At 39.0% G+C, this 14,089-nt stretch overlaps 1 protein-coding gene across 9 annotated transcripts in view; it reads left to right on the top strand.

Moving 5' to 3' along the window:
• The window catches only part of INPP4B (inositol polyphosphate-4-phosphatase type II B), a 476,089-nt gene that overhangs the window by 377,653 nt on the left and 84,347 nt on the right, over positions 1 to 14,089 (top strand). For all 9 annotated transcript variants that reach the window (XM_048847033.2, XM_048847031.2, XM_048847032.2 and 6 more), the window contains one exon: positions 5,031 to 5,178. In XM_048847033.2, the coding sequence (XP_048702990.2) occupies positions 5,031 to 5,178 (148 nt within the window). The remainder of the gene's footprint in view (positions 1 to 5,030; positions 5,179 to 14,089) is intronic.

Genomic DNA, 14,089 nt, shown 5'->3' with positions numbered 1-14,089 from the left:
GGAGCTGGAGCTTTAAGGAGAACAAATAATATTGCAAGACTTGCGATAAAATCATGAATGTTGACGACATTGAAAAGATTAATAATTTTGTACAAGTTGAAACTTCGTTCATTTTAATTCATTGGAAGTTACATAGATGCTACCTTGGTTTTATTTGCTTGTTGAAGCTTTATTTTATTTCTTTATAACATGAGTTAGTGTCCTAACAGTTGTCTAAATCCCCAGCCCAGTGAAGCACTGAAGCACATGCTAAATTTGAAATATGTAAGTATTCCCATTAAAGTAAACAGGATTTCTTGCATTCTTAAAGTTAAGCACGTATTTAAGTATTTTGTGAGATCAGGGCCTAAATTATCCTCTCATTAGCTTTCCATTCTGTTTTAATGGAAAGCTGATGGCATATATTATCTTAGTTTTAATTACTGAACTCTTGTCAACATGGTGGAAATAGAAACCTCTGAGCAAGTGCTTGGAAAGTGTAAAAAAAAAAATGCTTAGTCTAATCTGCAATTTAGTTATGCAATAACATTTCTTTGAATATTTGTTTGGAAATTAGAAAACAATTAAACCTCAAAGGAATATTGTGCTTTCTGTGACTCTCTCTGCCATGTGCAGTATTCTTCAGCTTTGTGTTGGTGAAGATACATACTGCTTTTCTTTCACTGTATCAAAGCAACCAGAAGCTTCTTGCAGCTGGGATTCTAAGTTTAGTTCGTCTGAAATCTAAAATAATAATGTCCTACAAAATTCTTAAATTGACCCAGGTCTTGCTACTTTAAATAACGGATTAATTTTTAAATTTTTTTTACAATACTGATGATTTATTTTTACGAGCATCTGGAATCTAGGCCCAACTTTAAAAAAAGGCAAAAAAAAATTTCTTTATAAGGAGTAGTTTCCAACTTTCTATTTTGATGTTCTGTTCTTCACATTAAGTGGGCAAGGATATCTGAGAAACTGAATTATTCTTACTCTTAACTAATCTGTGTGTCGTACAAAAAAATTATATTTAAAAAGAATGCAAATGCAGATTTCTAGTAACTTATGAAACTGCCTATATTCCTTGAGACGCATACGCCATTAGGCTAAAAGTTAATGTACAAACTAAACCCCTTTGAAAAATAGCTTTTTGTATTTCTGTTCTTTGTTGATTATTTATATCTGGTAAGAGGTTTTTCTTTGCCTTTTTGAGTATACATTTCTAATCAACTTAATGCAGGTTCTATTTCTGCAACTGGATCCAAATTGGTGGATCCACTGGGGTTCTGTAGTGAAGCAGGGATCTTGCTATGCTGATCCTGTTGCAGGATCAGGGCCCTGAGCAGCAGTGCTATAATACACCTTTCTGTTTGGATGTCAAATACAAACATTAATGCCAGACGGTTGAGAGCAGTATTGATTGAGCTATTTGTACTGGTGTAATTATAAGCACTATGCTTAGGTAGTACCAAAGCATTACTGCTTAAGGAAAAATATTTAACCTGATAGTTAACAGATTGCCTCTGGATAGTTACTTCCTTCTCTGCTTGCCAGCTGCTTCTGCTATCCCAGAACCTCCCTCCAGGGAGGGAAAAAAATGACATATCATGCATAATGCAAGAGTGGGTGGGCAGACTGCCACTTGGAAGTGTTTCTGCTCTACATTTCTGACTGACTAGTTAACATGGTTGGTGTTACAATGCTATTTGTATAGTAATAATAAAAAAATACAATGGCTAGAACAAGCTGACTTTTTTCCCAGTTAAAACGACAGTTCTAGAAGATTACATATCAAAATATTTATAAAAGAAATTAGTATACCAAAAATTATGCAATTGACTGTTGACAGTGGAAAGTAATCAGTATTTTGTATATAATCACTTTATTTTTGATAGTATTTTAACCAGTATGCTAATACTGCTGTGCAATATTTGAATATACTGTAATTCCTGTGTGAAATATTCTCCCACCCTCAATAGCCTATTTCCCAGTGGTCTCCATCTTTTTTATACACAAGATCACTTTTTGAATTTAAGTGCAACCCAGGATCTACCCCACCCCTTCCCCGAAGTCCCCCCCCCCGCTCACTTCATCCCCCCCTTTCTCTGTCGCTGGCTGTCCTTCACCCTCACTCACTTTCACCAGGCTGGGGCAGGAGGTTGCGGTTCGGGAAGGGGTGCAGGCTCTGGGATGGGGCTGAGGGGTTTGGAGTGTGGAAGGGAGCTCTGGGCTGAGCCTGGGGTAGGGGGTTGGGGTGCAGGAGGGGGCGAAGGGTGCAAGCTCTGGGAGGGAGTTTGGGTGCAGGAGGGGGCTCCAGGCTGGGGCAGTGTTGGGTGTTCAGGAGGAGGTACAGGGTGATTGCTCTGGGCTATTATAATAATAAAGTGTAGGTGTGTGTTTTGTAAAAAAACAATATAAATATATACACATGCACATTTTCATGATTAATATAAAACCTCATTATATCATAATGACAACAGATTTATCACATTAACAGATTTTATGTTACAAGCACTAACAGCTGATTATACTGACTGCTTAACCTATATGTAACTCATATTCAAATGTGTCATTGGTTTCTCTTTGAAATCATATCTCTCAGTGAAGCGTTTGTGTTCCTTTTTAGCTGCCACCACTTTCATGTACATGTAATGGATGCTATATAATACATGCAGTACTAGTACTAAACACATGTACTATACTTCACTTATCACAAATCTACTTCATGTTCTGCATATCTCGAAATTTAGAATCTTATACATTAATCAGGATTATTTTACAGTATTAGGTAAACTTTCCTACTATGTGTTATACAATCTATGATTAATTGGACATCGTTTAAGATTTCATAGAATCATAGGTTATCAGGGTTGGAAGGCACCTTGGGAGGTCATCTAGTCCAACCCCCTGCTCAAAGCAGGAACAATCCCCAACTAAATCATCCCAGCCAAGGCTTTGTCAAGCCTGACTTTAAAAACCTCAAAGGAAGGAGATTCCACCACCTCCGTAGGTAACTCATTCCAGTGCTTTACCATGCTCCTAGTGAAAAGTTTTTCCTAATATCCAACCTAAACCTCCCCCACTGCAACTTGAAACCATTACTCTTCGTTCTGTCATCTTCTACCACTGAGAACAGTCTAGATCCATCCTCTTTGGAACCCCCTTTCTGGTAATTGAAAGCAGCTATCAAATCCCCCCTCATTCTTCTCTTCTGCAGACCTCATAATCCCAGTTCCCTCAGCCTCTCCTCATAAGTCATGTGTTCCAACCCCCTAATTATTTTTGTTGCCCTTCGCTGGACTCTTTCCAATTTTTCCACATCCTTCTTGTAGTGTGGGGCCCAAGTACTCCAGATGAGGCCTCACCAATGTCGAATAGAGGGGAATGATCATGTCCCTCAATCTGCTGGCAATACTCCTACTTATACTGCCCAAAATGCCTTTAGCCTTCTTGGCAAAAAGGGCAAACGTGGATTCAGATTGGAAGTGGCTAGCAAATTCTTTGTTATATAGTAAGTGTCTCATTAAAAGACCCTGGAAAACCAGGGAATTGCCAACCATTAAGAACTATACACATAAGTACTGAAATACTGTAGCAACTTCTGAAAGTGCGATACATTCTACAGCAGAATTATATGCTGTAAAGTATGGTGATACACAATGCAGAATTGTTATTAGATTAATAAGACGTTTGCCTCAGTAGAAGTTCTGGCACAAATCCAGCCTCTTCGAGCTCCATCCATCTTCCATTTGTTTACATTTGTCTGTAACCATAGTATTGTTTTTGAGTCTAAATTCTCCTTCTCCCACACATCACATGTCTAAATCTTCCCGTCCTGCACCTCCACAGCATTGCCCATATGTGATGTTGCTTTCATTGTCTCTGCTTAAGTCCTCCTGCTTACCCTCTTCTTTCACTTTGTCTTGTAAAACTCCCTTCTCGTGCCTCCCACCACAGAAACACGTAGTACACTTCTGGGCACCACATCACACATATATAGAAGAATGATTGCATCACTCACCCTCTTTCTCCTCAAACAATTCCATTAGCTGTCCATTTATTTCAGTTCAAATGACTCATTTTAATTTTAAAGTGTGAATGGAGTCATTCCAAGCTCTATCACTAGACTTGTCTCACAATTTCTGTCTCCTTATCTGGCTCTGGCCTCTTTTCTGTCCTTCCACACAATCCCACTAGTGTGGATCTAAGAGCCTTCTCTTCTGCAGCTCCTGACACCTGCAGGAGCCTTCCTGTAGCTCTCCAGCACAGTGATTCTAGTCTGTCTCATTCCAAATGACTTGACCTTATCTTTTCCATCTGTGCTTATACCTCTTGATTTCACTCCCCCTCTATTATTTCTGCAGTTTTTGTTATGTCTGGTTAACTCTGTAAAGTGTCATGGGTTGCAGTTTGTATGGAAGATGATGTACAAAATGAAATTGCATTAGATGCTGAATGTGGCATATACACAGGCTGCTAATATTGGTGTACCATCTCTCATTTTTGTGTTTGCTTATTCAGCATGGGACTCATTTTAGCAAATGGAGGGTTCAGTAAATGGGCAGTAAAAAGCTGCACGTGCAAACCATGGTGTTGCAAACAAAGAGCCGATCCTGCAAGGTAATGAACACCCTCACCTCCCATCGCAGTCAGTTAATCGGATGCGAGGATGCTCAGAATCTCACAGGATTGAACCTATAGTGGACAACTTTGCGTGCAACTGCACGTGCAATGTGGGCATATTTAGGAGATTTTAGACCTTGGTTTTGGACAGTGTGAAGTGAATGACAAATATACCGTTTTCAGTGCCTTAAAAAAATCAGTTCCCAATTCAATTATTTACACCAAAGAAACACGGGCAGTGGAAAAAATTTTCTTGAAATGATGATATGCTGTGTAAAGATGTTAAGTTACATAATTGGTAGACACTTAATCTGACTTTACACTTCAGTAATTCTACTGTAGACAGTATTAAGAAGCCAGTGGTCTACTAATACATCTCTCGCTATGCTTCTTTCAATAATGTGTAGTGATACTGATGCTCTTTTCAGGATAGGGTGTGGACCAACGTGGGGAAGAGTTTAAACTGCATTATTGCAATGGTGGACAGACTGCTTGAAAAAGAAGACAGCAGCAGTGGCATTAAGAAAAGTGAAAATGACCCTTCATCTGCAGCTTGCATGGTATCTCATACAAGTGGTAAGAAACCTATTTTTTTATGATTGACTGGGTAAATAAAATGAAAAAGTCACAATAAAAATGAGATAGAAAGAATGAATAATGTTTTTGATGAAAGTGTTGATAGTATGGTTTTGTACATTCCTGGCCTTGAATGACAGAAAGCTGTTTATCAAATTGCATCTCAGTTGTGCACTCAAGAACTGCTTGCACTGCTCAAGTTTTTGTGCTACATAAAAGCCTCCTTGAAAGAACAGTGTTTTCTTTTGAAGTCTCTGACATAATTTAATCTATTTTAGGTTTTTCTTGAAAATACCATTCAGAGAAAGACTCAAGAGCATACATTAACCCTTAAGGAAATTTTAACGCACACTTTCAAAATGTCTTTTGCTCATAAATCCTCTGCTGGTTCCAAAATCAAATCTTTTTTTAAAGGTAAAGTTGCTTCTCTTTTGTGAATGCAGCAGTTTCTGCAGAGCTAGATATTAGGTAGAGGACGATTTAACAAAATGCTGTGGAGAAAATTCTCTCAGATCCACATGGTGATTCTTGGCTCCATTATTCTGCTCTTCCTACATGCCTGGATTTCTAATTGTTTTCATTTGCAGAGAGAGTGAAATATTAAAGTCAAGATCTGCTGTATAAATCCGAGATGAGAATCTTGTGTTGTGTATGTGCAATGAACGTAAAAGTGCCTCTTTGAAGGTGTGTGGTATTCCAAGACCGAAGGAAAGGGTCTTGGAAGCAGAACCAAATTCTGTGCTGCAAGCTGCGAGAAAATCTACTGTTCCTTTTATTTAGTGGGAGAGTGCATGATTTGGGCTCCGTGTTTTATTTTATCCTGTAATTACTTCTTTGTGTGTTTCCCACATTTTCATGACTTGGTTTTAGATCAATGATATTTAAATTATTAGAAATTTTATAAGATTTGGTCATTTAATTAGTTAAAACTATTATTCCATTCCATTTGTGTACTGATGCTAGGATTTTAGCTGTAGCCCTAATTTTAATGCAGCTGGAAGGAAGGGCTGGCCTTACCATGAGGCGAACTGAGGCGGCCGGCTCAGGTGCCAGACTCTGAGGGGGTGCCACTAGGACCCAGAGTGTAGAAAATTGTGTCTGCTGCTGGTGCACATGTATTCTCTCTGCTCTAGATGCACAGAGATGGTGGAGTGCTGTGCCGGAGAAAGGAGGGCACAAGAGAGAACAGGCAGGCAGGAGAAAAGGTGAGAGGGAATAACAGAAAGCAGCTGGAGCTGCAGGGAGAGAGAGGAGGAGGAGCCTCTTTGTACCTCTCTATCACCCCCAGGAGCCTGATTAACTGATTAACACCAGCTTCTCAGGGAGCTTTCTGTTTCTTGCTGCTTCCCTGAATCCACTTGAGAAGAACAGGCAGTCAACTGAAGTAGTAGGAGCCAGTTAGGCCCTTAAGACGCTGATCTCTTCCCTCACTCAGGCTCTACTACCAGCCTGCTTATTTGTCCCCTTCAACTGAGTGTTGAGAGCCACTATAGCTGGCACAGAACAGCAGTCATGAGTGAAAGAAGAAAACACCCCTCTGAGGCAGCATTCAGAAAAAGAAAGAAAGCAAAGGAAGCTTTTCTATCTAAGCAGGAAGGAGCTCTCCTGATATACATAGATACAAATGTTCATGGTGAGCCTTCCAGCCCCAGTGAGGATGTGAGTGGTGAGGAGATGCCTGATCTTCCCAGTTAGAGCAGCAACTGACCTGGCAGCTACTGCAGCATCCATATCTCGATCTCAAATGGATGTAACCATGCACATTCCTGAAGAAAAGTGTAGATCAGAGAAGAGTGTGGTCGAGGCGCAAGAAACTGCTGCTGCTGAGTTTAGTTCCTTAAGTCTAGATGATCCAGGATTGTGGACCTACTTGAGCAGTAGCCTGAGGGACTTCCTTGTACTGCATGGGCCACAGCAAGTGAAAAACTTCATGTTCCCCAAAGGCAATGAAAATAGAAGTTTCTATCCAACACATTACTGGCGTGAAATCCCCAATGGTGACAAAGTGCAGAGGCCATGGCTTATGTACTCAAAAACCCCAGAATGCTGCATACCGTTTTTGTTGCAAACTCTTCCAGTCTAATGTTCCACCCACATTGGGTTCTACAGGAACAAAGGACTGGAAAAATCTGGCTAGAAATCTGGCATGCCATGAGAAGGCAGCAAATCACCAGAGACCATTCCATAGGTGGAAAGAGCTTGAGATGAGACTAAGGTTAAAGGCCAGCATAGATGATCAGCATCAAGAGAAGATTGCATCTGAGTCTCTTCACTGGCAAAATGTTCTGAAAAGGCCCATTGCCATTGTGAGAATGCTTACTACCCAAAACCTAGCACTGTGTGGCACTTCAGATCAGCTGTATGTGCCAAACAATGGAAACTTTCTTAAAATTGTGGAGCTGATGGCTGGGTTTGATGCTGTACTCCAGGAGCATCTAAGAAGAGTCACCACCCAAGAAATGTACACATGCCACTACCTTGGAAAAACAATTCAAAACGAGATCGTACAGTTACTGGCAACTAAAGTCGAATGGAAGATTGTGGCAGATCTGAAGTCAGCAAGATCTGAAGTCTGTTATTCTGGACTGCACACCTGATATCAGCCATACGGAACAAATGGCTTTAATGGTGCATTTTGTAACAACAACAGAACCTAGTGAAAATGTCCCTGCAATGGTGACTGTCAGAGACCATTTTCTAGAATTTATTGACGATGATACTACAGGAGCTGGTATGACAAATGTGCTTCTTAAGAAGCTGGAAGATATGGGAATTGCAATAGCTGACATGAGAGGTCAGGACTACGATAATGGTGCCAACATGAGAGGAAAGAACAGAGGAGTGCAGACACGTATCCGAGAGTTAAACCCTAGAGCTTTTTTTGTCTCATTCATTGAACTTGGCGGTCAGTGATGCAGCATCAGCTTCTAGTGAGGCTGCTGAATTTTTTAATATAATTCAAAGCATCTATGTATTTTTCTCTGCATCAACTCATCGATGGCAGATTTTGAAGCAACATCTGGGAACATCCTCTCTGACACTGAAACTACTGAGTGCCACACGATGGGAAAGTCGAGTGGAGGCGATAAAGCCTATCAAACACCAAATTGGGAAGATAGATGATGCCATAGTTGCCATTATGGAGGATAATGCTATGACAGGAACTGTTCATGGGAGAACAGTGGCAGAGGAAAATGGAATCACCACAAACATACATAACTTCAAATTTCTGTGTGACTTAATGTTGTGGCATGACATACTGTTTGAAATAAATGTTGTAAGCAAGAGACTCCAAGGTGTTGACCTTGATATATCTGGAGCGATGGAACAACTGGACAAAGCAAAGTCATGCCTACAGTCTTACTGGTCAGCTAAGGGATTTCAAAGCGTTCTGAAGAGTGCACAGAAGTTGGCAGAAGAACTTCACACTGAAGCTATTTTCCCACCCATTCAAGAATACAAGAGTCACTGAAGAAGACATTTTTATTACGAGGCACGGGATAATCCCATAAGAGACCCAAACAACAATTCAAAGTTGAATTCTTTAACCAGGTGCTAGATTGTGCAATACTGTCAGCTGAAGAACATTTCATGCAGCTCAAGGAACACAGCAGTATATTTGGGAAGTTGTATGATATTCCAAAACTCCTCACTATATCTGAAGAAGACCTACACAGCAATGCAGGGCACTAGAGACAGTGTTGACATGTGATGACATGCGCCATATTGATGGGAGTGATTTAGGTGATGAACTGAAAGCCCTTTCAAGATGCATTTCAGCAGGATCAACTCCAAAGGCTGTTCTGGAATATTTCCAAATGCTTTTGTTGCTCTGTGCATACTTCCAACACTTCCTGTAACAGTTGCCAGTGGAGAACGCAGCTTCTCCAAGCTGAAATTAATAAAAACACATCTGCGCTCCACAATGACACAGGAGAGGCTGATCGGCCTTGAAACCATCTCAATAGAGCATGAGCTGACCCAGACTGTGTACCTTCAGCAGGAAGCAGTTCGAATTTTTGCAACCAAGAAAGCACAGAAAGCACCACTTTTATTATTCAAACAGATAAAAATGTCAGTGTTTACTATGCAGACAAGAAAAGTTACATTTGCTGTTCGGGTGTTTGAAAGTTAAGTGTTACTTAAAATTTTTGAACAAGGCATTTTAAGTTGTTAGTTCTCCTTTATTGGGATAGGTAGCAGAGCAGTACCATGAGAGGAGTAGAACAGGAAGAAGGCAGAATTGAGACCTTTCAAAGTTTTCGCCCAAGCGAGGGGGCATGGGGAGTGTCATTTGAGCTCCCCGCCTCAGGTGCCAAAATTTTGTGGGCCGGCTCTGCTGGAAGGCCAACTTATTTACCAATACCAGAGATTTGTGCCAAGACTGGAATCCATAGTTTCTGCATCAAATGTGTCACTCTCAAATATATCACTTTTTACAGTAAAGAGATGGAAATTTTCTTACCTGTTACATTTGCTTCTGTGAGTTTCTCTCTATAGCAGGTGAGAATCTACCTCAGCTGCAAGGTCAGGAGAATGGGTGGCAATTTTTTGGTCTATTCTTTAGTCTTTGGTCTATTCTTTTTTGGTCTATTCTCCAGTAATAATTTATGGGAGTAGGGTGTGGGCACAGTATGTGGATTCGGAACAATGTTCCTTGTACGTTGGAGTGAGGTACAAAATCTCATAGATCAGCTAGAAATAGTCTTCAGTTTGAAACTGTCTTCAGGAGGGGAAACTCAACAGTCCTGGGTCTGAGAAAGACAGCAAAACTGAATCTTAGATGTTCTTGTAGCAAACTGTTCCTCTTTCTCTCCCGTGATGATAATTAACTCTTACTAGTTTTCTTCAACATCATGAAGTAATAGTAGATTTCTTAATAATGAATATTGGATTGGTTTTGCAAATGAGGCCTCTGTTACGCTACCTGTGTGTTACATATGTACAGTTCTCTATCTGTTTTCCAAATGGCATGGATCATTTTGGCTGTAGAGCAAGACTTTACATTACTTTAATTTTGTTTACCTTAACTGAAAGAAACTTAGAACTTTGTGTATGTGTTTTGGAAGTCCTCTGTCCACAAAAATAAGAAATTAGAGAAGTATAAGTTTTAAAAGTCCATTTTTCCCTTGCTCTTTCAAGCCTCATGAACATTTTCCCTGTGGTGCTCTCTGATTGAAAGACATTTGACTAGTCTCTTCTATGATATTGTACCTTTAGCTATAACAAAGGGACAAAAGGTGCTCTTTGCTTACATTCAGGCTCGTAATTTACAAAGACATGTGAAAAGTTGATCAGAGTCTTTATCTCTCAAATTCAAAACTACTTTGAATTACCTTCCCCCAAAAATGTTTAGCTTGAAAGGAATTTAAGAAATGTGATAAATGTTCCCCAAGCAAAATGAAGATATTGCCCTACGCTAAGCAACAGTACTTTTTTTAAATCTGAGGAAATTACAGGAGACATAATTTGTTCTGCTCATAAAATCTCTTCCAGAATTGAAAAACAGGCCACGAATAAACAAACCTTGTAGTAATTATGACCATGAAGCAAATTCTTCTTCTTTTTTTTTTTAAATTCTGCCCTTATTTCTTCTCAGATGTTTACTAAGGGTCTGACCATGTTCCCAGTGAAGTTCATATGAATTGACTTCAGCGAGAACAGAATTGTGGCCTTTTAAAGACCTTTTTTTGATTTCTTCAACATCTGTTTTGTTGTAAACTGTAGGTTCTTTATTTTGTTATATTTTATTTTTCAGGAGGCGTGGCTTCATTTCTACAGTAAATTTTGATGGCTTAAAGTGGAGCTGGGAAGGGTAGACCTAGAAACTGAAATGTTTTGAAAGTTGCTTCCTATTGTAGAACTTACTTTAAAAAGTTATCTCCACAGTGTGGAAAGCTTTCAGGTATTGGAGAACAATAGGACTTGCTGTAGTTCAGGTTGCGTAATAGACTCCAGTATACCTTCCTGTTTTCAGTACCTGATAATGTTCTGAAACTTTTGCCTTTTGAGGCCAACATTTTCCATGCCTGATCTCTGCCTAAAGCTGATTTTTTTCTCTCTCTCTGTTTTGAGTGTGAGGTGGAAGATTAAAGATGTATAGTTATGTACGCAGAAGTCAGGAAATGCCACAGTCAAGGTGATAAACTGAATTTTAATTCTGCTCCCTAGGGTATGTGTAGTCTTTGGTTACATTACATGATGTCATACTATTTCTCAAGAAATCCAGCATAATACCATGATATTTTACAGCCATAAATACACATTTATATCTTGGAGTGCTGTATATTTTGTGTATGCAAGACAAAGTCCATGAAAGTCATTTATATGAACATTTCTCAATGAATGTTACTTACATGTTGTACCACAACTTAAGCATAACAAAACTGAGTAATAATGTAAAAATACCAGCATTCATAGGTCCCCAGTTAACTCAGTTAGCTTCCTAGTTGACTAGCTCAGTCCCGAAATTGACCCTATAAGAAAAGCTGTGCTGTCGCTGGAAAGGAAAATTTATATACCACGTGAAGTGATAACCAGATTATTAAAATATGTACTTTATAGAGAAGAGAACTGATCATATAAAAGGACTGTCAATAAAGATATATTTGATTATTATGACATAAAATTAGTGTAAGTATTAAAAATGGAAAAAATCTTACAGGCTTCTACACCTGTGTATCTAAGGTTGTAGAAAATGTTATGATAATATACTGGATTATCTGAGCAATAGGATGTGTTCCAGTAATTAAGGACTGCATCATAATACATACCCAAAGGGTGAAAAGGTAGGGTTTCACTTTCTTTGCACCCTCTGAGTATATATTTCTTGGATTTTAGGGTGCATAACATATCCATTGTATGAAATTTCCTAAATTTTAAAATGTGAATACATTTGCCTTTCAGTTTTTTTCCCTCTCATAGATACTTACCTTCAAACAAGGATTTATGCCCTCCTTAATCTATCTTTTCTTACAGTCTGACTGTTGAGTATATTCTTAAGGCTGAATTTGAGATATCAGTTTCCAAGGTAACAGACTATGGTGTCATCAGCACAGGATTATAATTTCACTGCAGGATAAAGCAGAAAGAGAAGATGGATTTTAAGGGAGAACATTGTTTCTTAAGCTTCAGTGTTTTGCTAGGGAAAATTACTTGATAATGCTAAATTCTTATTTTCCCATTTATTTCATAGTACTCAAACTGTGAAAGTCCTTTTTTAAGGATTTCAGTGTTACCAGTCTGTACCATGCAGTAGCTTGCTCTCATGCAAGCACAGGATTCTACATTCATCCTAATGTAGATCTTAGTATTTGTAGGTGGACAGACTGATAGGATAGATCACTGAAATTGAGAGGGATCCCACAGCTCTAGATTGGAGCACTTTTGTAATTATGTGCTCTAGGGAACCAGGTGCTTCTGCACCTGCACCAGTGTCTTTCTCTGTGACAGAGTAACTGGTGGGGATTTGAAACCATGCCATGTTCCCTTTTTAGTTTTCTTCCTGAAGGAAATAGTTTTCTGCATAAAAGTTCCCCAGTGAAAATGTATTTTCTGCAAGCATCAGATACCATCTACTTTCAGGAGCAGGAGCTTGGAAATTTCCATAAACTTTTCTCTTGTGTTTCTCCTTTTTCTGTGTATCTTCTCTTCCCTGTCTCTCCTTTTCTGTAGTCTTCCTGTGCAACCCCTTTATTCTTCTATTTCCACAGCCCTTATATACTCCTCTCTGATATCCATTATTTTAGTCTTTCTCGTTCCTTCCCCCCCCCACCCCCTTGTTTCTATTGTGTGTTTTAGATTTGACTCGCCTCCTGTCTCTGGTTAGCAGCCTTCTTCATTTATTTTCTGTATGGCTTCTGATTTCTGAGGGCACACTCATATTTGTGTTTTGTCAGATGGTTTCAGCATCCATTGTTAATCACTGTGATTATATGGGAAATTTTAGGTTTTTGGCAGTAAAACAGCAATCTCCATAAACTGTAAATTGTTCCACTTCAGCATCAAAGTTGTGCAGGTAAAATAAACATTACAGCAGTTTCTGCTTTCCATACAGCAAAGAGGTGAAGCTGTTATTATTTTATTATATTTACTGCAGTAATACACAGAGGCTTTCTCAGGATTTCGGTCCCATTGTGCTAAATGCTGCACAAATATGTGATAAGACATGGCCCCTTTCCAAAGGGCTTAGGTACTGTCTTTGAGTTAAACCTAGCTCAAAGTCCTCATTGGAAAGAGGAAGAAATTAACTGTAATTTTATAGTACTAATATGTAAAATATTTGAACCATGATAAATAAGATTTCTGAACTCTCTTTTTAAGAAGTTTACCTGAGAATAATTATTTCTATCATGTTCATAATAAACTTTGGTCTAAGAGGGTTCATTATTTGGTAGCATGTGAAGCATGTTTTTTCTGCTTCTTCCCTTGAGACATTGGATGATATCTAACCTGTTTAATTTTGGATATTAAGAGAGCACTTTTTGTTCCTTCATTATGTCCTTTCACCTATTTCATATCCTGTCTCCGAGATGTTTATTTACATAGTTCATGTAAATAAAAGTGAAAGAGATTAGATAGAGCATATAGTGAAATTACTCATAGTGTACAGCCCAGTTACCTTTTCTTTATCATAGCTCCCACTTCCTTCTGCTTTCTGTTGTCATTCAACTCTCCTGGTTTTTAATTTCGTACCATTTTAATTTTGAGGGCAGTTGAAAGCCACAGAAGTCTGTAGCATTTTCACTCCCTTTACAGGAAGGAGTATACGGTCTTTGACAGCAAAGATAGCATTAGCCGCATCTGAATCCACTAAGTATGTTGCTGGGAAAAGTAAGAGAGAAACATGGGGTTTTGCTAGCTCACTGCTAGTATATTTCAGTTCTTATTAAAGGGCTCAGTTAGTCTGTGC

The sequence above is a fragment of the Caretta caretta genome, chromosome 4 (assembly GCF_965140235.1).
Source record: "Caretta caretta isolate rCarCar2 chromosome 4, rCarCar1.hap1, whole genome shotgun sequence".
NCBI classification, from domain to species: Eukaryota; Metazoa; Chordata; order Testudines; family Cheloniidae; genus Caretta; species Caretta caretta.
The sequence above is the reverse complement of the archived record's forward strand: the minus strand, read 5'-3'. Positions and strand labels throughout refer to the sequence as shown.